This window comes from Oncorhynchus tshawytscha, linkage group LG04 (assembly GCF_018296145.1).
Source record: "Oncorhynchus tshawytscha isolate Ot180627B linkage group LG04, Otsh_v2.0, whole genome shotgun sequence".
NCBI lineage: Eukaryota > Metazoa > Chordata > Actinopteri > Salmoniformes > Salmonidae > Oncorhynchus > Oncorhynchus tshawytscha.
Window position 1 is genome coordinate 38,046,511 of NC_056432.1, and position 27,401 is coordinate 38,073,911.

General features: G+C 43.8%; 1 protein-coding gene across 1 annotated transcript in view; it reads right to left on the bottom strand.

The window, feature by feature from the left end:
* zmat4a (zinc finger, matrin-type 4a) overlaps nucleotides 1-27,401 on the bottom strand; it is a 145,091-nt gene that overhangs the window by 40,066 nt on the left and 77,624 nt on the right. Inside the window, exons 4-5 of the mRNA XM_024418010.2 lie at nucleotides 23,623-23,779; nucleotides 5,422-5,643 (exon numbers count right to left, since the gene is read on the bottom strand). Of these exons, the coding sequence (XP_024273778.1) occupies nucleotides 5,422-5,643; nucleotides 23,623-23,779 (379 nt within the window). The remainder of the gene's footprint in view (nucleotides 1-5,421; nucleotides 5,644-23,622; nucleotides 23,780-27,401) is intronic.

The window sequence follows — 27,401 nt, forward strand, 5'->3', positions numbered from 1 at the left end:
CCCAGGAGAACTGCCATTATCTGCCTGTGCACTGGAAAGAAGAAATGGCACACTCTCCTCTTCTCGCTTTCTCTTGTTATAAATGACTGCAGAGCTCCAGTCTAGATAGAACAATGTCTCTCAGACTCAGTCAGTGGTCCAACACTTCGGGCACAGAATCTCACAGCAACAAACAGTATTATATTCAGATTGAATGTAGCTAATGCACCTCCTCCATAACCCAAAGCTATTTAAACATTTTAGATGATAATAGTAAGAATGATAAGAAAGAAGTAGTTCTTTCTTAGAAGGAAAATAATAACTTATATGTACAATCTATATTTATGCTTTAGATTATAATAATAACAATAAGAAGAGTTGCTGCTCTTTATCCAGAGAAACCTGTTCTGGAATGCGACTTGCACCATTCATCATCTTCTGTATCTTCCAAAAATGACTTCATAAAGAAAAAGAGCACCATGGGCATTCCCTAAAATAGACTGCAGGAATTCAGGGGGAAAGTTGCCTATTGTACATCATGAACTAACTGGAACAGGTTGGACTGTCTTGGATCTTGTTTACATTTTCCCTACATTACTTTAATTGATATACGGAGATGATGTGTATTTTTGCACCCTATTCCCTATATAGTGCACACTACTTTCAGACAGGGCCCATACGTCTCTGGTCAAAAGTAGTGCACTATATGGGGAATAGGGTGCCATTTGGGACGCACTCAATGAGTCAATAGGTTCTACCTTGTCAAGTCCTCTAAAAGGTTAAATCCTTGACATTATACAATCAATACGCTGATGTCCTATACAGTCAAGTTTACACTCCACAACGTACAGCACAATTAGATAAAGTTGCCTATAGCATAGGGACATGTTGAGGTACTGTATGCAGGTATAGTTATTCCTTTCAGCTCCTAGTGGATCAGAGGTCCTCGTATGCAGGTATAGCTAGTTATGAAACATACAGATTACACAAACTCCTATGCTATAGCCTAGACCACTTTATGGTGCTGTATAGTGTTTACAGGTAGTTAGCTATGAAACATTTACACACATCCTTTAGAAAAGGGGTGGGCAACATTGATGGGTAAAACATTTTAGTGGCCCCACTCTTGGAAGTGGAGGGAATGTTTTTACGTTTTAAAGCAAGTTTGCTGCAATTCTACACATTTTGCCATAGGGTGGAGATAAACGTTTGCCATTTTTAATATTATGTGAGTATAATATAATATAATATGAGTGAGACTGACTAACAAAATCAATGGCGGCCCCACAGCATGTAATTCGACCATCATAACAAGTTTAGATAGCTGGCCGCAAAACTAACTTATCAATCTAAAAAATGTTAGCTGACATGGGCTAATTGACCTACTATCAGTGACTTACATAACATGCGGAAAAACTTCTGATGCACAACCAATTTTCGAAATTGCACCTTGTGTATTCTACTATTCTAACTCGCAACAGTATTTTCTGTTGTTGGGGGGGATTAATCCCTGCTTTAGAGGCAGGCAGTGCAGTAGCTAGCGTAGCTCTACAAAGCTCCATGAAGTCTCAGCTCTGTAGGGAAATCTGAAACCCAGAGCACATGGCTGAACCCAGAGGATCATAGAGTGAGGTTAGTAGGGTTTAGGATGGGTAACAAACAGAGGGTGAAATGGGAGCACAGATGGAGGAGTGTGGGAGGTGGGCAGGTCCTCTCCTGGAGGGTCCTCCTTTACAGTACACAGCACAGAGTACTAATGGGCCAGTCAAAAGTAGTGCACTATAAAGGGAATAAGGTGCCATTTGGGACACAGGATATATACACGGCAAAATGCTCTCACACACTCCCTTCTCAGAAACAACACCACTACTGTGCTGTATAACCACCAGCCAATTGTACAGGAATCTCTCAAATGGAAATCAAATCTCAATAGGTATTCAAGGAATATTTCATCACCTGCTTGAAAACCTTCAGTCAGAACCACCAGATATTCATCTACAGCTGTTTGTTTAATAGCCACCCAACATCAGAGAACACAGTGGGCAAGAACAGGACAAAAATGAAGAATGAATGAGAAAGATAAATAAAGAAATAAAATAGAAGTGCTATTTCATTCGGCGGCAGACCGGGGTCACAGAGACAGAGAGAAAAGAGGAAATAGTAGAAGTGCTCTAGGTAGTAACTCTTTGTGTGAAAGATAGGACTGCAGAGCTGTGCTGGCAGGCCTATGAATTAAGCAGCCCAGCCCATCCCTGCCCGCTGCACTGTGCCCTGGCTGCCCCTGCTCCCCCTTCCCTCTCCATCCCCATCCACACAATGCTAGTCCTGCCTGTTAGGATGATTTGCCACTTCATTACTAATTGATAATCGCCGGAGAGAAACGCTCATTAGACTGTGAGTGCTGAATACTGCATCTCCATGCTTCCATTTCCAGCCACCCATTATGACTATAGTGACGTTGGCGAAACACTCTGGCTTTGAGTTATGGCTCATCTATTTCACAGAGAATAGGCAAGTCCTCAGTCCATAAGCGGAGCCTGTCTGGGAGGAAGCATTCAAGAGTTATTCAGGGGCGGGACCGTCTGAAAAACGAGCATTGTTTTAGGGGAAGTACGAGGCATTATACTTAACTTGAAATGATCACGCAGTTCAAAGTGTCGAGTCGGCAAAGACTCAAGTTAACATCAAGCGTGAATATTCATGAATCTCCATCAATAACTTTAAATGACCCCAAACAGGGCATAATACATGATGACAAAGTACTATATTGGTGCTTTTCCATTGAGACTTACCCCCACACCAGTGAGCCGCCAGTGTTTTATCTTAATGTAGGTCTAGTGTTATTGTGTTTCTGTCAGGAGAGTGACTCTAAAAACTTGTGGCGAGCAGAACCAACAACCTCCGCATCATTCAAGACTGTTGGTTTGTTAGAAGGTGTTCAAGTTCACACCTAGCCATTGTTATGTAAATGCCAGCTGATAAGTACCCAGAGCGTTGCCTTGGCTCCCAGTTAGAGCAGGTTTGCCGGAGCCATGGCCCAGTGAGATACGGGTGCCAGCCCGCATCGATAGGAAACGGAAAGTCTGAGCTTTTGGGTAAAACACTGGGGTAAATCCTCAAAGGAAATGTGGCACATGTGAAACATGGAATAAAATTGTAAGAAGTGTGTACATTCCTCCTCATACTCATGCATCTCAGTGATTGGACAACACAGTGCATTTTACATTTAGGCCAGTTAGTCAGTGCATTCAACTAAGGTAGCTAAGACAACCACAGGTCACAGTCATTACAAGGAAAACCTTCCTAAAGAAATGCAGCTATCCCTGAGAAGGTGCAGGTGAAGGTGCAGCCTCCCAATTCATCGCTGGCAATGCAGAGCCCATCAACCAGCCCTAAGTAGAAATAACCAGTCTGGGAGTTAGGAGTAGGACTTGGACTAGGCTTTATCTTCAATCAGATGTGACTCGGCAGCACGGTGCCTCCCCATTCGTCCCTTACAAAGCAGAGCCAACCAATCAGCCATAAGTATCAAACAGGCCTAGAGTACATCTCCAATCAGATGTGACTGAAGAGACATACAGTACATCTCACTGATTGGATGGCACAGTGCAGGTCCCCGGCAACGCAGAGCCAACCTAAATAAGACCAGGAGTGAAGGAGGCTAAGCTACATCTCCAATCAGACATGACCAAAGAGACATCCCACATTATGTCTGCTCATGCACTACTTAACTTTACAACCCCCTGGGTCCCACAGCACTGCAGCAGCATGCTGGAATAATACTCTGTAATTGTTATTGACATATTGTGGGTAGGAGACAATAAGAGAGAAAGAGGGCACCATTCCCCCTCCCCACTCCAAAATTAACAGCCCGAAATAGGTTTGTCGTGTCCTGGTACTTAAGAGACGCTGAGCCTCTCCACTGTAGCTCTCTCTGGTTGGCGTAGAAGCAGACACTAGCCAAGTCAAGAGGGATGCATGCAACACATCCAGAGAAATAGAAGTCTCACATTAACATCAGAGGAAAGTGGACCTCCTTAGCCCCCCATTTAATAACGGATAATGCCATAATAAAGAGCGTAACAAATGCCATGAAGTGTACAAACAAATATATATTACATATTGACCCCATCTTGACATATGCTGTGCTATCTCAAGATATGGGTATCACAAATGGTGAGTCAGGTTTTCCAAAAGTAGTTTTGCATTAAATTTAGCTGATACTGATATATTATCTATTACATGAGGAATACAAAGCTTGAAAGAGTTCATTTGTGTCTTGTATTTCCCCTAGGCCTACTTCCAAGGCTTTAAACACCTCATACTGCGAAAAACAGTAGTGTACATGCATATGTCTTCATACTGGATGAACTCTAGTAGACAGTAAGGCTGGGAATCGCCAGGGACCTCACAATATGATATTATCACAATACTTAGGTGCTGATACGATATGTATTGCAAATCTCATGATTCTATCTGTATTACGATTCGATAATGTGATTTTATTGCACTTCGATGATCCAAAGATATTGCTCACCAAATGTCTGCTGCAGAGGGACAAGAGCGAGCCATGAGAAAACGAGTTTTGATAAATTATGGAAATAAAAGAGCTGAAAACAAATTGTCTCCCAATTTTATTTTATTATTATTTTTGTAATTTTTACCCCCTTTTCTCCACAATTTTGTGATTAAGATCTTGTCTCATCACTGCAACTCCTCAACAGGCGAAGGTAGAGTCATCCGTCCTACGAAAGATGACCTGTCAAGCCGCGCTTCTTAACACCCGCTCGCTTAACCCGGAAGCCAGCTGCACCAATGTGTTGGAGGAAATACTGTTCTACTGACGACCGAAGTCAGGGTGGAGGAACGTTCTGATTCGAGTATAGCCCCCCGGCCAAACCCTCCCCTAACCAGGACGATGCTGGCCCAATTGTGCACAGCCCTTTGGGACACCCGGTCACGGCCGGTGATTGAACCCCAGGCTAAAATGATGCTGCAACACTGCGTTGTGCCACACAGGAGACCCGGCTCCCTATTTAAAAATAAAATGGAGAACAAGATATGAAGGAAAAATACTGGAGTTTTGGTGCAGATACAGCCAAATAGCACAAAAATAATACTGCAAAGTTGTCAAAACGATACAATATATCGTCAAAAATAATATCCGCTATGTAACTGTCTCGATTTTTTTCCCCCTATCACTAGCAGACAGTGTCCTATCTTCTTACATAACACCTTGTAACACCTTGTAACAACATGTTACTACACACAGAGGCAACAGTAACTAACAATCCTGGCTGTTATGGAGTAGGGGTGAGGGGAGGAGGCAGTGAGCTGCATGGTTATCTGTGCTACGTGTGTGTGTGTACGCATGTGTGAGAGAGAGAGAGTCTCTGCCAGGTTATCTGGTCTGCCTCAGGCCTTCCCTGTTCTGTTCTGTACCTTTCATCTCTCCCATGTCCAGGGTCTTGCCCAGCTGTTCCAGGAGGTCGGCACGAGCTGCGTTTTTCTTGTGCTTCTTGCCGTCATAGTGCTGCTGTGCCATGCCCGGGTTGTTGAACCAGGCGTTGCATAGCTGGCAGTAACGGTCTGAGTCCCTGCGCTGCCGAGGAGAGGTCAATGGGGTCGTTTCTGGGGAGCTTTTCACGGGACTGGGTGGAGCCTCTGATTGGACAGAAAAACAGGAAACGCAAACAGGGGAGTTCACATCAACATTGCTCTGCTGTTTGACAACACTCTCTAGACCAAAACACAGACTGATGTTGTTTTTTTGATCCGTCAGCTAAAAAAAGGCTTAGGAACAAAACTTAAGGAAGAAAACAAAGGTTGGTAAAGGAACAAGCTTTCTTGCCAGGAGGCAAAATGTGAGGCATGAAATGAGCGCTGATCACTTTGGCTCTGGCTATTCCTATTCGACCCCCACCAATAACAAGCTGTTAACTCCATCCCAAGCATGAAGAAGAAATCCTAAATCAAACTTGGCAACTGGGAAAAAAACACCCTGCTCTACTTAATGTTGACTTCTTGTGTACAATATGCTTTCATGCATGGATGCCACCATTATCCCTGAACAAACATCAGATCGCGCAGCGCTACATTTTCCGACATAGGATTTCGCTATCAAGTTAACCAATTTTAACACTTGGCCCACCCTTCATAAGTTAACATTTACAAAAGTCCCGTTAGAAAGCATCAGATCACATTACGGACCACTGTGATGCAGTCAGCATCTCCCAGTGGTATCTCTTGTGAGCGTCGTGGCCAGTCAGGACAGAGTTGCAGTGCAGAAACACAAATGTCAGCACCATGTTCTTTAGCCATGCTGTTAATAATGATATGCTACAGTATAGCAATTCATGCTCATCTTCAAGTCAGAACTTTTACAGTGAAGACTGGCATGTCATGGATATGTACACTGCAGTATAGAACTGGTAGCATTCCTACAGAATATTAGCTTAAAAAAGTAGCACTCAAAGACCCCTTTGATACTATAAACTACCAGCTGTTTAAATATAGTATCAGGAAGTTAAAAACTGGGGCACTGAAAACAATAGAAAAGGTGGTGTAGGAAAAAGCTTTTGATCTGGAGTGGCTACTATCACACTGTTATATTTCTCACTGTTTTGTCACTTATAGGCACATATGAGTTGATAACAAAGCCCTTGGTTTAGACAGCATATAATTCAGGCAATTAACTGCTGCAGCAGAAAAGAGGATGACAGCATGGAATTAAGTGGCTGTAGGAGTTGAAAATCAAAGAGTGTGAAATGTATATCATTTGTGGGGGATGATAATGATGTTGGTGTTATTAGAGCCAGGGAACAAAGGAGAACCACAAACATATTCATTTCAAGAAGAGATATCATTTTCATAAATATGACAAAGCATTTTCCCTCTTTTCTTTTAGTGTTAATCAAACAGACATGCTGATTCCTAACATATATTGTCTCTAATTGTGTCTTTCAGCTTCCTTTCACATAATCTAAGAGAAGTGCGTCCCTCGTGTGTTGAGATTCTAGTTTCTCCTTTTAGGGCAACTGAAACACACCCCCCTGCTTACGTACATTTGAATGCTTGGAGTGTTTCGTTCTGTGAAATGCGTTATACAAAGCCCCTATTTTCTACTTCTGTTTCACGTCCTGTCCTTATATTAGTTGTATAAGTAATGCAATGTGCTAGTCAACAAAATTGGCGACGAGGAAGAAACGTTCTCACATTGGTGTTCATTATTTTCAGGAGAAAGTCTCAGTAAAAAACAAAACAAATAATTGCTGTAGAAAGACGCAAAGAAAACATGGCGCAAGCCAGTCAAGAGTGATGCTACAGTAGCTAGCCTGGAGGGAGAAGAAGAGTTTTGCTGTGGGAGAAAGTGTAATCACTGTGAGTGAAAAGAAGAAAAAAAAGTCAGGGAGTGAGGGACCATCTAAAAAGTGTGAGAAGCAAAAAAAACTGAACATGTCTGCACTGGTTGGAACAATGGAGTTACACAGAACATTTTGACTGAAGAGAAATTAAAGAATGAGCAGTTGTGCCAACATCTTTGACTGGTATGGGAGGAAAACCCTGGTGATAAATGATATGATGAAATTGTGTCTCCCTTAAAACAACATTATTCTCCCAAACTACTGATCATCGCAGAGAGATTCAGATTTCATTACGAGAAATCAAGATGAGGGGGAGTCAATCTCATAATTTGTGGCTGTATGGAAACAGTTAAACAAACACTGTGAATTTGGGCGATCATTGAGTGACACTATACGTGTGTGGAATGCGCTGCGAGGCAATTCAGAAACGCCTTTTGATTGAGAGCAACTTAACATTGCAGAGTGCGATAGAAGTGAGTACGTCAATGGAAATGGCAAAGAAAGACACACAGCAGCCAAGTGCAGAAGGTGTCTATGGATTTAAAAAACAACGCAGTAGGTGGCAAGCCATGCCATCACTGTGGGAAAGCAGGTCACCAAGCAGAGGAGTGTTTGTGCATGTAAAAACGTGTATTTAAAAACAAAAATACACAATCAAACAAAAGTACTGAACAAAGGAAAAGCGACTTCAGGAAGTACAAAAAGAAAGTGCATAAAATCACACAGAGGATGAACAAAGTGATAACCTGTCTGAAGGGGACGAATCTTGGACATGGATACTGGGTGACTCCGCTACTGGATGGAAAAGCAGTAGGGATGCAAATGGACACTGGAGCAGCCGTATATATTTTCTCTCTGAGGCCGTATACAAGGAGAAACTACATCACCTCACACCACAGCCCATGAAGATGACACTGAAAACATACACTGGTGAGACTGTTCCAGTGAGAGGAAGCATGATAGTTACAGTGGAGCTCAACAAACAGAAGGTAAAGCTACCACTCTACATTGTGAAAGGCAACCATCGAGCTTTGCAAGGACACACATGGCTGGAAAAGATTAAGCTAAACTGGCAGGAAATTCACATGGTTGGAGGACACAAACCTACAAGGGATATTGAGAAAACATGCAGATGTGTTCAATGGAGAACTTGGCGGTATGAAAAACATAAAAAGTTAAAGGACCATGAAACCAGACAGCAAGCCAAAATGCTTCAAAGCTAGACCTGTCCCATACACCATGAAACCATAAGTTGAAACTGAGCCAAACAGACTAGTCGAGAGTGGAGTATTACATCCAGTGAATGTTAGTGAGTGGGCTACACCTGTCGTTCCAGTCATGAAAAAAGATGGATCATTCAGACTCTGTGGCGATTTCAAAGTTACCGTTAACTCCATCTGACTGGTGAAAAATATCCACTAACCCTCATTGACAACCACTTTTCTGGTTTAGCTAGATAACAGAAATTCAGTAAGATAGACTTATGTCAGGCCTATCTACAGACGCATGTTGTGACCAAGAGTCACAGGAACTGTTGACTATAGTGACTCACAAAGGACTGTACAGGTATCAGAGGCTTCCTTTTGGAATCACCTCAGCTCCGGCCTTGTTTCAGAGAGCTGTGGAACAGATACTGAGCAGGCTCACCAGGGTCCATTGTTACCTCGATGATCTACTAATCACTGGCAAAGATGAGTAGGAGCACCTGAGAAACCTGGCCACTACACTACAGAGACTGGAGGAGTACGGTCACAGGGTCCAGAAGGACAAATGCAAGTTTTCCCGGCCTGTTGAATATCTGGGCCGCGTCATTGACAGTTCGGGGTTCCACAAGGGGCCATCAAAGGTGAAGGCCGTCGCGGAAGCTCCATCCCCACGGGACCTGAATCATACTTAGGACACCTGGCGTGCTACGCAAAGTGTATGCCGAACCTAGCTAACATGCTAAAGCCACCACATTAACTTTTGAACAAAACCAAACCTTGGAAGTGGACAGATGTGAGGAGGCTTTCAAGAAAGAGAAAACAGACTTAACTCAGTCAGAGCCCCTAATCCACTTCTACCCCAACTTGCCATTACAGTTGGCATGTGACACATTGCCTTATGGTGCTGGTGCTGTTGTCTCATACATCATGCCATCAGGTGCAGAGAGGCCAATTACTCACATCAGGGACCGTCTGCAATGCAGACGGCCTCTCAAGGTGTCTCTTACCTGTCACACACACTGAGCCCTCCCAGGCTGAAATCTTCTACTTCAAGGAAGTGATGAATGCCCCAGTTACGTCCGTCCAACTGAAAAAGTTGACCCACACCAATCCAGTTATTTCTCGCCAGAAAGGGTGACACAGTTTAGTCTGGACGCTTGCTATGGGGATTTTGAGTTATCATACCACCACCACTGAGAAGGCAGGTGCTTGAAGAGCTCCATTCAGGGCAGTGTGGCATGGTGCAAATGAAGGAGATTGCATGCAGCTAATTTTGGTGGCCAGATTTGGATGCAGCTATCAAGGACAAGGCCAAGTCATGTTCCACATGTCAAAAGATGAGGAACATAACTCAGCTAGTGCCACTACACCCATGGGACTTCCCAGAGGAGCCTTGGCAGAAAGTCCACAGACTAAGCTGGCCCACTGGAGGATCATATGTTCTCCGTCATAGTCAACACACACAGTAAAACACCTTCCTGTTGCAACCCCCATGCAACATGCTACAACCAAAGTGAGACCTCCAAAGACTTAACAGGTTGTACAGACAGAGAGTGCAGGTGGAGAGGCAGAGCAAAGCAAAAGACAGAAGCTTCAGAGCTGGAGAGAGTTATTGCTCGGAACTACTGCAATGGTCCAAAGTGGAAACCAGCAACAGTGGTCGCACAAACAGGTCCTGTGTCCTACATAGCTCACACATCGGAGGACACGTGGATCAACTGTTGCCAAGAACCAACCACAGAGATGACGCATGTCAAGTCACAAACCCAGATCAACTACTGGAGACCTAACATGGGGCAGCAAGTAGCCGAGTGGTTAGAGCGTTGGACTAGTAGCCGAAAGGTTGCACGATCGAATCCCCGAGCTGACAAGGTAAAAATCTTTCGTTCTGCTCCTGAACAAGGCAGTAAACCAACTGTTCCAAGGCTGTCATTGAAAATAAGAATTTGTTCTTAACTGACTTGCCTAGTTAAATAAAGGTCAAATTAAATTAAATTTAAAAAACATGATTACGAGACATAACCTGAACATCCACTACAACAACCTACACATTTGGAAAGCCAGAGCGCCTACTCTGGGTACCAGTCTGGTTATACACCATCACCACTCAGACTCAGAGACAATGTGACTGTAGACTCACCTGTACGTCGTCATTATCCTGCAAGAGAAAGACAACCCCCCTGAAAGGTTGAACATGTATTTCAGAAACTAACCTATGACATTGGGGCAGAATACACCAGGTGTTATGTCTGGGAACAGAGGTTTTTTGGGGGGGGGGTTAGGACCTCTCTCGCTCTCTGACTGGAGAAGGATGCATGTGTATGTTTTCCCCACGCACATTTTAGCCTAAAACCTGGTTGCCTCATTGGCCACAATGTATCTTCCAGCAAGACAATAACCCCAAGCACACATCAAAATCCACAAAGAAATTGTTAATTGGCAACAATTAACATGAACCCCATTGACAACCTGTTGTTTGAATTGAAGAGGTCTATCCATAAGCGCATATCAAAGGTTCTGGTCTAAGATTCCTCCCAATGTTTTATAAAAGATCACTTGTTAAATCAAACGTCTTTCTCTGAGCAGTTGTGTTAGTGTAAAATAATATAATTTCCCCATTTGTTTGAGCATACAATATAGCTCAGTGTTAATATTATTTATTTAATAGTCTTTATTCTCATCTTTATCAATAATGGAGGTGGCTGAAGCTAAGAATCTACAATCAAACTCTGTTTTCTACCATGGTATCATCATCATGCTGATATTCATAGCTTGTGAAGTTATCAGCATTTGTCCTGTCAACCATTTCCTGAATAATTTATAAAGGGCAGCTCTTTATGTCATTAATAATTGTGGCTGTGACATTTACAGTACCCACTAGGCTACCAAACAAAAACACTCAGATCCCCAAGGCACATTTCATAAATGCTAATTATTGTCATTCGACTCTTCAGGTTGGTTTAAAGTTTAAGTAGCAAGTTTAAAAAAGAGATGAATTGCATGACACTTTGGGTCAACAAGGCCGGCTTTTCCTCTTGACAACCCAAATAACTTCTGAGGTTTAGGAAAGAATAACTGCCAAAATGTGTCAGTTATTATTTTTGTGACAGGAGCCTAATGTGCTAACCAGTTGAAGTATAAAATGTACAGCCTGGGCAGAGGAGCTGGGCAAAGGCGCCTGAGTGGTTTTGACTGTGTCTGCTTGTTGTTACACCACGGATATCAACCTCCCCCAGCAACAGTGACATGTTACAGTATCGACTGAGCTGCTCTGAGGTTTAGGGAAAACATCCATCAAATTCAGGCTGAAAATAAAGTCATTTTTTTGTCAAATCTAGGGCAGTGGTTCTTTACATAGCCTCTGATCAATTTGAAGGTAGATGCATGCCCCTGCATGCATTCTCTCTCTCATATATATATATTATATAAAACATCAATTCCAACAGTTGTTGCTCTTTAAAGTGTCACCTAAAAATAAGTAGAACTGCAAATAACACAAACAAAAAGAGACAAATGGTTATTGACCTTCATAAAACCAACAGTAGGCTAAAAAAATGCAAGAAAAACCTAACATACCGTTTACCATTATTAGGGCAATAATTAAGAAGCTTAAAATCATTGAAACAGTGGTAAACTTACTGGAGAAGGATGCATGTATATGTTTTCCCCACGCACAGTGAGGAAGATGGTTCGGGAAGCAAAGGGGAATCCAAGGGCCACAGTTAGAGAATTACCAAACTTAGTCGCACCTTGGGGTCAACAAATGTACAATCAGACACCACCTCCATGCCAATAGGCTGTTGGGAAGGGTTGCCAGAAAAAAAGCCTTTGTTAAGTGTAACCAACATTTAAAACGCCTGGACTTTGCTAAATGGCATTGGGACTTAGTTGGGACTTGGTGTTATGGTCAGATGAGACGGAAATAGAGCCATTTGGCCATAAAAATCAGCGGTAGGTTTGGCATCGAAAGAAGGATGCATGTGAAGAAAACCAACTACTGTAAAATATGGTTTTGGATCTTTGATGTCATGGGTCTGTTTTACTTCCACTGATCCTGGGGCCCTTGTTAAGGTCAACGGCATCATGAACTTTTCCAAGTACCAGGACATTTTAGCCAAAAAAACTATTTGCCTCTGCCAGGAGGTTGAAACTTGGCCACAATGGATCTTCCAGCAAGACAATAACCCCAAGCACACATCAAAATCCACAAAGAAATTGTTCATTGGCAACAATTAACTTGAACCCCATTGAAAACCTGTGGTTTGAATTGAAGAGGGCAGACCATAAGTATAGATCAAAGGTTCTGGTATAAGATCCCTCCCAATGTGTTCTCCAATCTCACTAAACATGATAGAAAAAGGCTCAGTGCCATTGTCCTTCAAGACGAGGGTGCACAAAGTAATGAAAACAGGGTGCCATTCATTTTGACACCGATCTTAATTTTTTAAATAAAAGATGACTTGTTAAATCAAACGTCTTTCTCTGAGCAGTTGTGTTAGTGTAAAATAATATAATTTCCCCATTTGTTTGAGCATACAATATAGCTCAGTGTTAATATTATTTATTCAATAGTCTTTTTTCTCCTCTTTATCAATAATGGAGGTGGCTGAAGCTAATAATCTACAATCACTCTGTTTTCTACCATGGTATCATCATCATGCTGTTATTCATAGCTTGTGAAGTTATCAGCATTTGTCCTGTCAACCATTTCCTGAATAATTTATAAAGGGCAGCTCTTTATGTCATTAATAATTGTGGCTGTGACATTTACAGTACCCACTAGGCTACCAAACAAAAACACTCAGATCCCCAAGGCACATTTCATAAATGCTAATTATTGTCATTAAACTTTAAAGTCTAAGTAGCAAGTGTAAAAAAGAGATTAATTGCATGACACTTTGGGTCAACAAGGCCGGCTTTTCCTCTTGACAACCAAATAACTTCTGAGACGGGCTTTTTGGTCAAATGCCATTCGGAAGGAAAGAATAACCAAAACGTGTCAGTTATTATTTTTGTGACAGGAGCCTAATGTGCTAACCAGTTGAACCATAAAATGTACAGCCTGGGCAGAGGAGCTGGGCAAAGGCGCCTGAGTGGTTTTGACTGTGTCTGCTTGCTGTTACACCACGGATATCAACCTCCCCCAGCAGCAGTGACATGTTACAGTATCGACTGAGCTGCTCTAAGGTTTAGGGAAAACATCCATCAAATTCAGGCTCAGGGAAAAGGTTGTAGTTTTTGGACTGAAAATAAATAAAGTTATTTTTTTGTCAAATCTAGGGCAGTGGTTCTTTATTTAGCCTCTGATTAGCCTCCGTCATTTTGAAAGTAGATGCATTCTCCTGCATTAAAATTAACTATATGTGGAAGTATTGTATTAGTACGTGGACCTCTGTTGTGAAGATGAAAACATTTACAAGAGATATTAGTCAATGAGTGAATAATCTACAGGATGCATTTACTATTGTGATCATAGTTAGTAGTGATGTAGAGAGACTGTATGTTGATTCCAGTCCTGGTTAGACTAAGAAGTAGGAAATAAAACACAGAATGCTAATAAACCTTTGATAGGAATATTTATCCTACATTTTCATAAATTACTGGATGCAAATAAGCAATGGGGGAAATTAAGCTATCCACTGTGACAACAGGACCTTATCAAAGGATACATCCAAAATGGCCCCCTATTCCCTGTATAGTGCAATTATTTTGACCAGGGCCCATGGGGAAAACAAAGCCTCCACCATTAGCCATTATCACAGTAATTTTACTTCAGGTTGCTCTCTGTAGCCCACTGTAATCACAGCAATGAGAATGACAACCCAAAATGACAACCCAAAATACACATCCGAGCCTTATAGCTTACTCTTAATAACCACCAGTCCTGCGTCATTCAGACAACCCATTAATTACGATAGCAGCCACCTATTTATACCTAAAGTCTTTATCCTCACTGGGGGTGGCCCCAGTCCCATTCATCATTCACCCTTTTTGGGGGGTGTGATAACTGTTCTGCATTGTTCTGTGAGAGATCCCAGACTCTGTAAATAACTGCACAGCCATCCATTCTCCAGAGCAGAGAGATATGTATAGGTCCTTGGGATTAAAAAAACAGCAGGCAGAGGAGGGTATAACACCGTTAAGAAGATGGACTCGTGACCTTTGCAGCAAAGGACAGCTACTTTGTTGACTGGCAAAGGGAATACGCTATGGGCCCTGGTCAAAAGTAGTGCACTATATAGGGAATCAGCTGCCATTTGGGACACACTCTGACCTTGTTGCCGCAAGGTAACAAAGAAAGCATATAATGAGAGTGAGAAGTAACAGGGGGACTCAATAAAAAAGAAGCAGTGCATTTAGAGCAGGTAGGGGGCAAGTAGAAGAACTAATAAAAAATTGTCAAAATTCTCTCGAATTACTGCCATCCTTTTCCCCCCACTTCATCCCCACGCCACTTTGCTTTCTTTCCATGTTTCAGCCATTCAAATGAGTATTTTCTGAAGGATCTACAGTACCTTGTTTACCCGTGTGAACAAAGGAAGTGTCAGTCATATCTTTCCTCAAATTCTTTCTGCAGTAAACAAAACTCAGACTGACACTCACTGTCATTAGATTTGAGACTTAAGGTTTTTATATAATTTGTTATCACCTCTGAAAAAGTGGTGGCTGGGGAAAACATTTGCATTTTAGGAAATCTGTCAAATATATATTTTTTTGTAATCAGACAGCAGAACTGATGGATGTCATTCATTATCATCAAGTAAAGGAGACATCATAAGTAAGCTAGATCGCTTCCAAATGGCACCATGGCAGTTATTTAATAGACCTCGAACATAAATGTCTGTTACACTGATAAGCTTTTTGCTGTTTGATGAGATGTGAAGGTGAATTAATTAAGCTTATCATGCGCGTTAGTGTGACACACCATGGGTTAAATCTAATAATTAAAAGGGTTAGTTAAATAAATCTAAAGAAAATGAATGGCAAACTGTATCATTGCTACACCATTGACACCATAGAATTTCTGGAATTGATTCTTATTGTTGTTGGGAAGATAACATTAATTCTCATTATTTATTACCCTGGGGGATTGTATAAAGATGTATGGGTTAAGTTGCATTGCAAACCAATTTGCATGGAATAACATTTGGTGTACAGTTGAAGTCGGAAGTTTACATACACCTTAGCCAAATACATTTAAACTCAGTTAACAATTCCTGACATTTAACCCTAGTAAAAATTCCCTGTCTTAGGTCAGTTAGGATCACCACTTTATTTTAAGAATGTGAAATGTCAGAATAATAGAGAGAATCATTTATTTCAGCTTTTATTTCTTTCATCACATTCCCAGTGGGTCAGACGTTTACATACACTCACAATTAGTATTTGGTAGCATTGCCTTTAAATTGTTTAACTTGGGTCAAACGTTTCGGGTAGCCTTCCACAAGCCTCCCACAATAAGTTGCGTGAATTTTGGCCCATTCCTCCTGGCAGAGCTGGCGTAACTGAGTCAGGTTTGTTGTCACGTTATTTTGGTTAGGCCAGGGTGTGATATGGGTGATTTATGTGTTTTGTCTTGTCTAGGTTTTTTTGTAGATTTATGGGGTTGTGTTCAGTTTAGGTGTCTAGGTAAGTCTATGGTTGCCTAGATTGGTTCTCAATCAGAGGCAGGTGTTTATTGTTGTCTCTGATTGGGAACCATATTTAGGCAGCCATATTCTTTGGGTATTTTGTGGGTGATTGTTTCCTGTCTTTGTGTTTTATGCACCAGTTAGGACTGTTACGGTTTTCACGTTTATTGTTTTGTAGTTTGTTCATGTTTGAGTTCTTATTAAAGAACCATGAACTATAACCACGCTGCGTTTTGGTCCGCCTCACCTTCCCAGGAAGAAAGCCGTGACAGAATCACCAACCACAACAGGACCAAGCAGCGTGGTGACAGGCAGCGCCAGCAGGAGCAGCGCCATCAGGACTTCTGGACGTGGGAGGAAATCCTCGACGGGAGAGGACACTGGGCAAAGCCACGGGAGGGTCGCCGCCCCAAGGTGCAGCAGGACAGGCGGCAGCAGGAGCAGCGCAAGGAGGAATGGACATGGGAGGACGAGTTGGACGGTGATGGACCCTGGACACAGCCGGGGGAATATCGCCGCCCCAAGGCAGAGCTGGAGGCAGCCAAAGCGGAGAGGCGGCGGTTTGAAGAGGCAGCACGGAAACAGGGCTGGAAACCTGAGTGTCAGCCCCAAAAATTTCGTGGGGGGGGGCACACAGGAAGTATGGCGAGACCGGGCAGGCACCGTGTTATGCTGTGGAGCGCACGGTGTCCCCAGTGTGGGTGCATAGCCCGGTGCGGTACATACCAGCTCCTCGCATCGGCCGGGCTAGAGTGGGCATCGAGCCAAGTGCCATGAAGCCGGCTCTACGCATCTGGTCTGCAGTGAGTCTTCTTGGGCCGGCGTACATGGCACCAACCTTACGCATGGTGTCCCCGGTTCGCCTGCACAGCCCAGTGCGGGCTATTCCACCTCGCCGCACTGGCAGGGCGACCGGGAGCATTCAACCAGGTAAGGTTGGGCAGGCTCGGTGCTCAAGAGCTCCAGTGCACCTGCACGGTCCGGTCTATCCAGTGCCACCTACATGCACCAGCCCTCCGGTGGCAGCCCCCCGCACCAGGCTTCCTGTGCGTGCCCAGTACTCCCTGTTTTTCCTCCCTGCACTCGCCCTGAGGTGTGTGTCCTCCAGTACCACCAGTGCCGGCACCACGCACCAGGCCTACAGTGCGCCTCGCCTGTCCAGCGCTGCCAGAGCCTTCCTCCTCTCCAGCGCAGCCGGAGTCTCCCACCTGTCTGGCGCTGCCAGAGCTTCCGCCCCTCAGTCCAGAGGCGACAGAGCTCCTCTGTCCAGCATTGCCGGAGCTGCCCGTCTGTCCAGAGCAGCTAGAGTCTCCCGTCTGTCATGAGCCGCCGGAGTTTCCAGTCTGTCATGAGCCGCCGGAGTCTCCCGTCTGTCATGAGCCGCCAGAGTCTCCCGTCTGTCATGAGCCGCCAGAGTCTCCCGTCTGTCATGAGCCGCCAGAGTCTCCCGTCTGTCATGAGCCGCCAGTCTCCTGACTGTCATGAGCCGCCAAAGCCGCCCGTCTGTCATGAGCCGCCAGAGCCCCCGTCTGTCATGAGCCGCCAGAGCCGCCAGTCAGCATGGAGCCGCCAGTCAGCATGGAGCCTCCAGAGCCACCAGTCAGCCAGGATCCGCCAGAGCCGCCAGTCAGCCAGGATCCGCCAGAGCCGCCATTCAGCCAGGATCCGCCAGAGCCGCCAGTCAGCCAGGATCCGCCAGAGCCGCCATTCAGCCAGGATCCGCCAGAGCCGCCATTCAGCCAGGATCCGCCAGAGCCGTCAACCTGCCTGAGCTACCTCTTAGTCCTGAGCTACCCCTCAGTCCTGAGCTACCCCTCAGTCCTGAGCTTCCTCAGTAATGAGGCACCCCTCAGTCCAGGTGGGCCCTTTGTTAGGGTTACTAGGCCAAGGTCAGCGGTGAGGGTCGCCACTCAAAGGACGCTAAAAAAGCGGACTAAGACTATGGTGGAGATGGGTCCACGTCCCGCGCCAGAGCCGCCACCGTGGACAGACGCCCACCCAAACCCTCCCCTATGGGAGACAGAACGCGTCTCCTTCCCGAGCAGTATGATGGCTGCGTGGTCCCATGGTGTTTATACTTGCATACTATTGCTATTGTTTGTAGAGATGAACATGTTAGCTTCAGGCGTTTGGAAATTGCTCCCAAGGATGAACCAGACTTGTGGAGGTCTACAAACATTTTTCTGAGGTCTTGGCTGATTTCATTTGATTTTCCCATGATGTCAAGCAAAGAGTTACTGAGTTTGAAGGTAGGCCTTGAAATACATCCACACCTCCAATTGACGCAAATTATGTCAATTAGCCTATCTATCAGAAGCCATGACCTAATTTTCCAAGCTGTTTAAAGGCACAGTCAACTTAGTGTATGTAAACTTCTGACCCACTGGAATTGTAAACAATTGTTGGAAAAATTACTTGTGTCATGCATAAAGTAGATGTCCTAACCGACTTGCCAAAACTATAGTTTGTTAACAAGAAATGTGTGGAGTTGTTGAAAAACGAGTTAATGACCCCCTAGGTGTATGTAGAAAGAGAAAGAGAGAATTCCTAAGGAGGTGTCTTTATTCTATCTGGATAAACTAGCATAAAGCAATGACCTAAATACACCCATCACACTGTAGGCAGTGAAATTGGTCATTTATTTTTCAGGTACAGTATGCAAATAACCCAAATGGCTAAGGATGCTAAACTCATGCTGCATTTCATCTAAAGCGAAGGCCAACTAATATCTTCATCCTCTTTATGGTATAGCTTTAGTGTCCAATAAGAAAATAACCACCTTTTGCTTCATATAAAAACAGGATATTGAACAGCATTCAGAGCACACATATACAGTGCAGTCTTATTCTGAATTAATATTTAGAAATCTGTTGAGATTCAGAATCAGATCAAAAAAGAGAAGGATCTAAGTGTTCTGAATTCTGTGTATTTATCTGTTCCTACAAAACCTTCCCTTCAGGGCTTTCTATCCCCCTCTGCCTTATCTCCCCCCCCCCGTACAGAAGAAAATATTTAGTTCTCAATACACACTTCCAAGCGGGCGAGACCACATGCAAGCTGTGCAGTCCATGAAAAACAACCCAAACAAACACAACAGCTGTATATTAGACAGAACCGGTACGGGTTTTCACTCCTCCTTTGTACTTAATTGATGAATTAAAGTCACTAATTAGTAAGGAACTCCCCCTCACATTGTCGTGTAGGGGTTAATAAAAAATAATAAAAAACAGCAGACACTAGGCCTTCCATGGAATGAGTTTGACAGCCCTACTATAGGGTTTTTAATCAACTACGCGTGAACCATGCAGGGCTGCATCCAGGTTCAGATGGTACATTTACTGGGATCATATACCGTAATGGATCCTTAAGTGTGCAGCAGCTAGCCTTTCCATTAGATGTAATGATGCTAAAAACCCAAGGTCATAAACTTCAGAATGTGCTTTCTCAAAATTATTTCACAATTAACTCGAATGAATGCCGTGCTTAACCAAATGTGGAGAAAATATATTCCAGCATTATGCTGTTGTGGTTCTAGGGAAATGACATTCAAACTATTCTGCTCATTCATTGCCTGTGAATGGAGACCGGACAGAAATGTTCAATATGAGCTGTCGACAGTGCTCAGAGAAAGTGATTAGCCATTTGGGATATTACGGGACATAAGAATACTAATGGTGAATTAACGTTTATTCAGAGCTACCCAAGTCAAAAACAGCATTAGCAGAGGCGGAAATTGGACAGCTCAGTGTGCTAACGATTAACCTTAGATTAAAGAAGCATGTGAAAGCATGTAGCAACAGTATATGGGTCAGTGATTATGCACACATATTACCATACAACTAACCAGGTCTATGAGGAGTTCAACTAAAAGGGCATAATCATTTATACAGTCATACTTCATCTCACACATACCATAAAAGGAGAGGGAATCTAGAGTAAAGCTATCCTGAATATAAGCAGCTCTAACAGTGGTTGTGGTTGGATGTGTGCGCCCAGAGGGCGTCAAGCACCATTTTGTTTTCTGAGGGGCTCACTGATGTCCAAATGAAACTGAGGGGGCCGCCTCTAGTTGGGGTAAATGCCTTTCCCTATATAGTGCAGTACTACGACCAAAAGTCGGTTGAAAGTAGTGCACTATATAGGAATAGTGTGTCACTCAGGATGCAGCCAGAGTGAGGTGTCATTGGCTGAAGGCTGAAAGGCTGAAACAGAGCTGCAGATCCTGGGGTTTTGTGTTTTGTGTTATTGGCTGAAGGTGGAAAAGGCTGAAACAACAGTTCCCTTGGAGACGGGAGGATTAACAGAGGCACCCGGCCACTTCAATAATGTTCATTATGTAGAAATCAATAAACTCAGGCTTCCTGATGCCCTGGTGGATTTATCTTCCGGACATTTTCTGCCTTCCAAATGGTACCCTATTTCCTATATAGTGCACTACTTTTGACCAGAGCCCTATGGGTGTAGTGCACAAAAGTAGTTCTCAATAAATCCATTAATTTCAGCAGCTAGCATATTTAAGGTAGCATCTCCAACCTACACATACTGTCGATTGTCCTGTCATTCTGCAGGAGAATGGAGGTGTTATATATTAAATCATTCATGTGTTTACTGTAGGTGAAGTGGGTTATGGGTTTAGTACAGTGGCTACAATCTGACACTGTGGCTGGGGTCTGGGGGGGGGTCTGTCTGTCTGTCTGTGGCTCTAGCTGTATTTGTTGGGTGACAGTGCGATTGATTGCTCTGTCTGGCCTCCCTCGGTTGGGACAGGAGCATCCTCTGTTCCGAACCATTGGCCACAGATGGCGTGGTTAATGACTGAATCTGTCAGTGACAGACAGGGAGGCATGAGGGGAAATAGCAGACACAGCAGAACAGAGTTTTATCTAACCACTATTTTACAGTATCAGCAATCAGCATACGTTATACCAAATAAATCAAAATGTTATGTAAAGTAACCAATGTTTTACGAAGGAAGGAGCGAGACACAGCTCACTCTATGAGGAATAACGCTTCTGTCCCCTAGTAACCTCCCTACTAACATGACCCAGTAGGCTACTGTACTGCTGATTCCCTGCTGTCTCTAAATACCACAGCAGAGCACTGAGCACTTCCTCAGTTTAAGGAAATCAAGCGGAAACAAAACATAATGCCACACTGATTGTAAAACCTTGATTGCAGTATACTCTACTTCCTGCACCAGGGTTACAGTAGCTCCCTGAAGCTGCAGGCTGAGGAGGTGGTTATGTCACCAACATCATGACAGAGGAGGAGAAGGAGGTTGAGGAGGAGGGGAGAAGGACAAAGAGGACGAAGCAAGGGGGAGGAGGAAGGGGGGGGGCAAGGAGGAGGAGAGGGGTTCAGGCCTGTAATGGTTGATGAAGGCTGCAGAGACATGCCTCACCCTGCTTGGAAGCGACCACTACTCTCCCTCCCTCTAGGTCTCCACCACCATATTATTTATGGCACAAAAGCCTTATCTTTAAAGGGATGCCCTAATGCACATATTAAATGCAGAATAATTCCTGCCACATAGTGGGACACAAGGTCTGATCATGGAATACCGGGAATATTAACTGGATTGTCCAATTCTGAGTAACACGTGGTCCATGTGTACAACACATCCATGTGTGAATTCTACAAAACAACACGTATCAGGGTTAAACACACGTCACTCGTGAACCAAAGAGCTTTTAAGCTAGTCAGCTGCTTTGTTTATCATTTTCCTTTTCAAATGTTTTTTCTTTGAGAATAGGGTTCTTTCAGTAACACACACAATTTGACCTGACTCCTGGGGTCAGTTACAGCCGAGGGCCAGGCAGCGTGAATGCCGATGGATGATGTGCGGCGAAAGGGTGACACAGCATGTCTCTCTGCTGCTCTGCCCTCATACCCTGAGTGTGGACTCACTGGGAGAAAGGGGGGGGTCACAGTTTATTTGGAAAGTCCGGATGGTCCATCTGTTGATAAGCAACAGCTTGCTAAGGTTACAGTTAGGGTTAGGTTTAAGGGTAAGGGTTAAGGTTAGGGTTAGTAGATAGTTGAAATGTTACTGATAGTCTGTAGAGCATTTACAAATGGACCATCCAAATAAAGTGTTATCGAAAGGGGGCTGAATGGAGGATAAGACGAGAGTAGGAGGAGGAAAGCAGTGTTCCCAGAACAGAAAGCGCTGAAGGAAAAACAAGCCTGAGCTTCCAGGGTAACTGACTGGGACTGGGCCTAGATATGTTTCAGCTTTATGTGCTGCATTTGTACAACTCTTTGGCTACATATAGAACTGACAAAGAAACATTTACACAAACACACCCACACAGACAGAGACTCAGGCAACGACTGCTACGATGAGAATTGTGGCAGTTTCAGGGCTTGGCATCTCTTGTCTATTAACACAAACCATGTATTGAATCAGTCTGATTCTCCACTAACAATAGTGGGCTATTGCACAGACTCAAACAAAAAGCACAGAGGGCTTTACACTAAGCTAAAGTAAAAGTTTTGGTCAAGGATATCTGAATTAACAGACACATGAAATAAAACGTACCATCAGTATAGATATTCTTAAGAGAAAGGATACCCCAAATAAACAAAGTTGATGATTTTTGTATTCACTTCCTGCATCCTCTCTGGATATCCAGGTCTCAGGTGTTGCATAAGGGGGAGTGATCTGATTAAATAAAAGTGTGGTTATTTTTTCTAATCCTAATTTCCCCCATGGCCAGCTTTCATTATTCTCTCAACTGTCAATTTGTAAACAGATTTGCGGCGCGGGGAGCAGCTGCTGTGGTTTACAATATCGTCCAGACTTTCCTCAACCCTGAGGTGCTGCAGCAGACGATGATTGGATCTAATCAAAACACCCACGGACAAAAAAAAAGATAAAATTAGATTCTTCACCAGTCCACACACACGAGCTGCAGCGCCTCTCTCTGTTTTAGCAAGCTAGGTGAGCTGGTATCCCAAAGTCTACCTGTGGCTTTCTGCCTTTCTGCCTGCCTACTTGTTTGCTTGTCAAAGCTAGCACCTTTGTGTGTGAGGACAAGCACATCTGTCGTAACATACATCTCTGTGGTAAACATCTCTGTCACATCTGTCACTGCAAATCTCATCCGATTATCTGATGTCATCACACAGGGAAACAAAATGCAGCTGCTTAGTCTAAATGAGAATGAGTTAGAGAGAGATATTTTTGTTTATCCATTTCACTTGCTTTGGCATTGTAAACATATGTTTCCCATGCTAATAAATTGAGAGTGAGAGAGTGAGAGAGTGAGAGAGTGAGAGAGTGAGAGAGTGAGAGAGTGAGAGAGTGAGAGAGTGAGAGAGTGAGAGAGTGAGAGAGTGAGAGAGTGAGAGAGTGAGAGAGTGAGAGAGTGAGAGAGTGAGAGAGTGAGAGAGTGAGAGAGTGAGAGAGTGAGAGAGTGAGAGAGTGAGTGAGAGACAAACCTTTTGCTGTGATGGCAGGCTGCTCCCCCAGCAGCAGCTTTAGTCTCTTGGCGTGGATTTTGCCTTGGTAATGTGACTGTGCCACCACTGCTGAGGTGAAGGACATGTTACACAGTGTGCAACACTTGTTCTTGTCCACGTCTCCCTCCTCACTGCCCTGCAAGGAAAACACACACACACACACACAGGTTCAGTAAAAAGGCTATCAGCCAACAAATAGTAAAAACAAAACAAATCTCTCCCTGCATGAAGGAGAATGTTGTTTCTTTTTCACACAAAGCTTTGCTGCACAGAATCAGACATTTTAGGGATAAATGGACACCTGAATATAACAAAAGAAATGACACGATTCATCAATGCGTGGTGTGTATGTATACACGGTGTGTGGTGCACAGTATAAACCAGCCCCAGCAAATACTTTCCAAACCCTGTAGGTTAGAGCAGCATGGTGCTTAGGGGCCAGCTGTACACTGAGCACATCAGTAAGCTCTATACGCCACAGTTCCAGGGGACAGAAACAATCTACACTCCTCGTGGGCTTGATCATTTGGTTCCTGGTGGGATGCAAATGGAGGTAATTCAGCAGTTGTATGGAGTAATACAAAGTGGGGAGTGATGGGATGAGGACCGCTCCCGGAAACTCCATCTGTGCTGCCCGCCTGCTGCAGAAACACATTATCCTGACAGAGAGAGGGGGGAATCAGAGGGGGCGGAGAGAGAGAGCGAGAGGGAAGAGAGAGAGAGAGGAGGAAGACAGATACAGTAAGTAAAGACAGGGAGAGAGAGGTGAAGAGAGAGATATTGAGAAAGAGAGTGAAAGGGATAGAGTGAGAACGAGAGAGATAAAGAGAGAACGAGAGAGCTAAATGCACCTGGCTGCCAGGAGACAGACGCAGCCATTTCTACCAGGAAACGACCCCGCCAGGCAGGGTCATTGGCAGACTGATTAAAAACTATTAAAACTTCAGACCAAAATTATTCCTTTTTAAGTTGACTTCAGCTCATTGTATTGTGACGTATTATTTTCACAATTCAACAGTCAAACATATTTAACTTTTTTTTTTGCTGGCTGGAATCAAGCAGTTTACATTTTTAGACACAAAGCATTACTCATATACATTTCCCTCATATAGTACATTCACAGCACTGCACTGAAAGGAATTTTAAAGAGCCATATGACGGATGAGCCCATCTATGACTAAAATGCAACGCTTGTTTGCATGTATTCTCCTCCACTTCAATCTCCCAGTGGAGATAGTGGGTAGTGATCTGGCTACAGCACACTGTGACACAATGCTGTGCATTAAGGCACAGTCACACATTACATGTCTGATGTCATCTCCAGTTCTCCTCTATAGATAGCCAGATAAGATTCCTGATGTAGGAAGCCTAGGCTAGGCCTAAGGTCTGCTGGCTTGCAAGAGACAGTATGTGGATGTGTCCCAAATTTTGACCAGGGCTCTGGTCCAAATAAGTGCACCATAAAGGGAATCGGGTGTCATTTTGGATGCAAATGTCATCTACACCTAGGGTCTGCTGCGTACACCTAGGGTTTGCTGTTTACACCTAGGAACTGCAGCCTACACCCAGGGTCTGCTGTCTACACCTAGGGTCTGCTGTCTACACCTAGGGTCTGCTGTCTACACCTAGGGTCTGCTGTCTACACCTAGGGTCTGCTGTCTACACATAGGGTCTGCTGTCTACACATAGGGTCTGCTGTCACCATAGGGTCTGCTGTCTACACATAGGGTCTGCTGTCTACACATAGGGTCTGCTGTCTACACATAGGGTCTGCTGTCTACACATAGGGTCTGCTGTCTACACATAGGGTCTGCTGTCTACACATAGGGTCTGCTGTCTACCATAGGGTCTGCTGTCTACACATAGGGCTTGCTGTCTACACATAGGGCTTGCTGTCTACACATAGGGCTTGCTGTCACACATAGGGCTTGGTCTACACATAGGGCTTGCTGTCTACACATAGGGCTTGCTGTCTACACTAGGGCTTGCTGTCTACACCTAGGGTCTGCTGTCTACACCTAGGGTCTGCTGTCTACACCTAGGGTCTGCTGTCTACACCTAGGGTCTGCTGTCTACACCTAGGGTCTGCTGTCTACACCTAGGGTCTGCTGTGTACACCTAGGGTTTGCTGTTTACACCTAGGAACTGCAGCCTACACCCAGGGTCTGCTGTCTACACCTAGGGTCTGCTGTCTACACCTAGGGTCTGCTGTCTACACCTAGGGTCTGCTGTCTACACCTAGGGTCTGCTGTCTACACCTAGGGTCTACTGTCTACACCTAGGGTCTACTGTCTACACCTAGGGTCTACTGTCTACACCTAGGGTCTACTGTCTACACCTAGGGCTTGCTGTCTACACATAGGGCTTGCTGTCTACTGTCTACACATAGGGTCTGCTGTCTACACATAGGGTCTACTGTCTACACCTAGGGCTTGCTGTCTACACATAGGGTCTTCTGCCTACACATAGGGTCTGCTGCCTACACTTTCTCAGAGACATAACTGTTCATCTGGGCTAGATCCTTACTTTGTCTGGATAATAGGGGTGAGTAAAAATGGCAGACTACTACCACTCCAACAGACTGAGTGCTGATAGGAGAGCAGCCTGAGTGGAGAGAGCGAGAGGCATCCTGGATACTGCACTGTGAGTCACTCAATGACACACACACACACATACACAGCACCCCTGCCTCCTCCTGCCCTTAGCATGTCCTTCAGTGCTTCTCTCTCTCGGACAGGCACACAAGTATGCACGCACACACACACACATTTCCCTTACCTAGCTCACCCGAACAGTTAAGAGAGAGCCTGCTCTGCATTATCATTTCATACCTCATACCATAAATAATGAAAATAAATGGGAAAATGAGACCAAAATATAACAGGAAATGAACCTTCATAAAATCTGAGCCAATCATCATTTCATGGTTAATTAATACAAGATAAATGAGAGTGGGTAATTGCAGAGAATCTAATTAACGCTGAGGTAACTGCACACTGTTTCTGTGCTGCCAGCCAGGTTGCATGGTGTTAATACTTAGTCATTAGGTAGAATCGTCTGTCAAGAGGGAAGCATTACCATCTGCATTTACATATGAAACCAATAGTTATAGGAAGGGATAGGCTTACCATCTGCATTTACATATGAAACCAATAGTTATAGAAAGGGATAGGCTTAGCATCTACATTTACATATGAAACCAATAGTTATAGAAAGGGTTAGGCTTAGCATCTACATTACATACCCTGAACAGGCAGTTAGCCTAGGAACAGTGGGTTGTCATTGAAAATAAGAATTTGTTCTTAACTGACTTGCCTAGTAAAATAAAAAGGTACAATTTAAAAAATATAGGCGGTGAGAACGTGTGTAAAGCTCAGCAATGAACGATTTATAGTTTCGGTTTTGATTTTCTTTCAAAAATAAATGCTTTATGTGGGTTCAACGCTGTAGCAACACAGAATAAAACAATTGATGGTAGTGATTGTCCGTTACTATTACTATTAGAATCTAACCATCATTTATTCACATTATTTTACTTAAACACAATATTTTGGTTATGTATATTATGTGTCTATATTACATACTTGTTTTTAGTATCATATATGATGTCTACTTTTCTATTAATAAAACCCCAATGATGGTAGGGACTGCCCAGTACTGCATATCACTTACTAATAAACCATCCCTTATTCACATTACTTTACTTTAAGGAAATATTTAAGTCGTTGTGTATATTTTTTTATTTGATTTGATTTGAC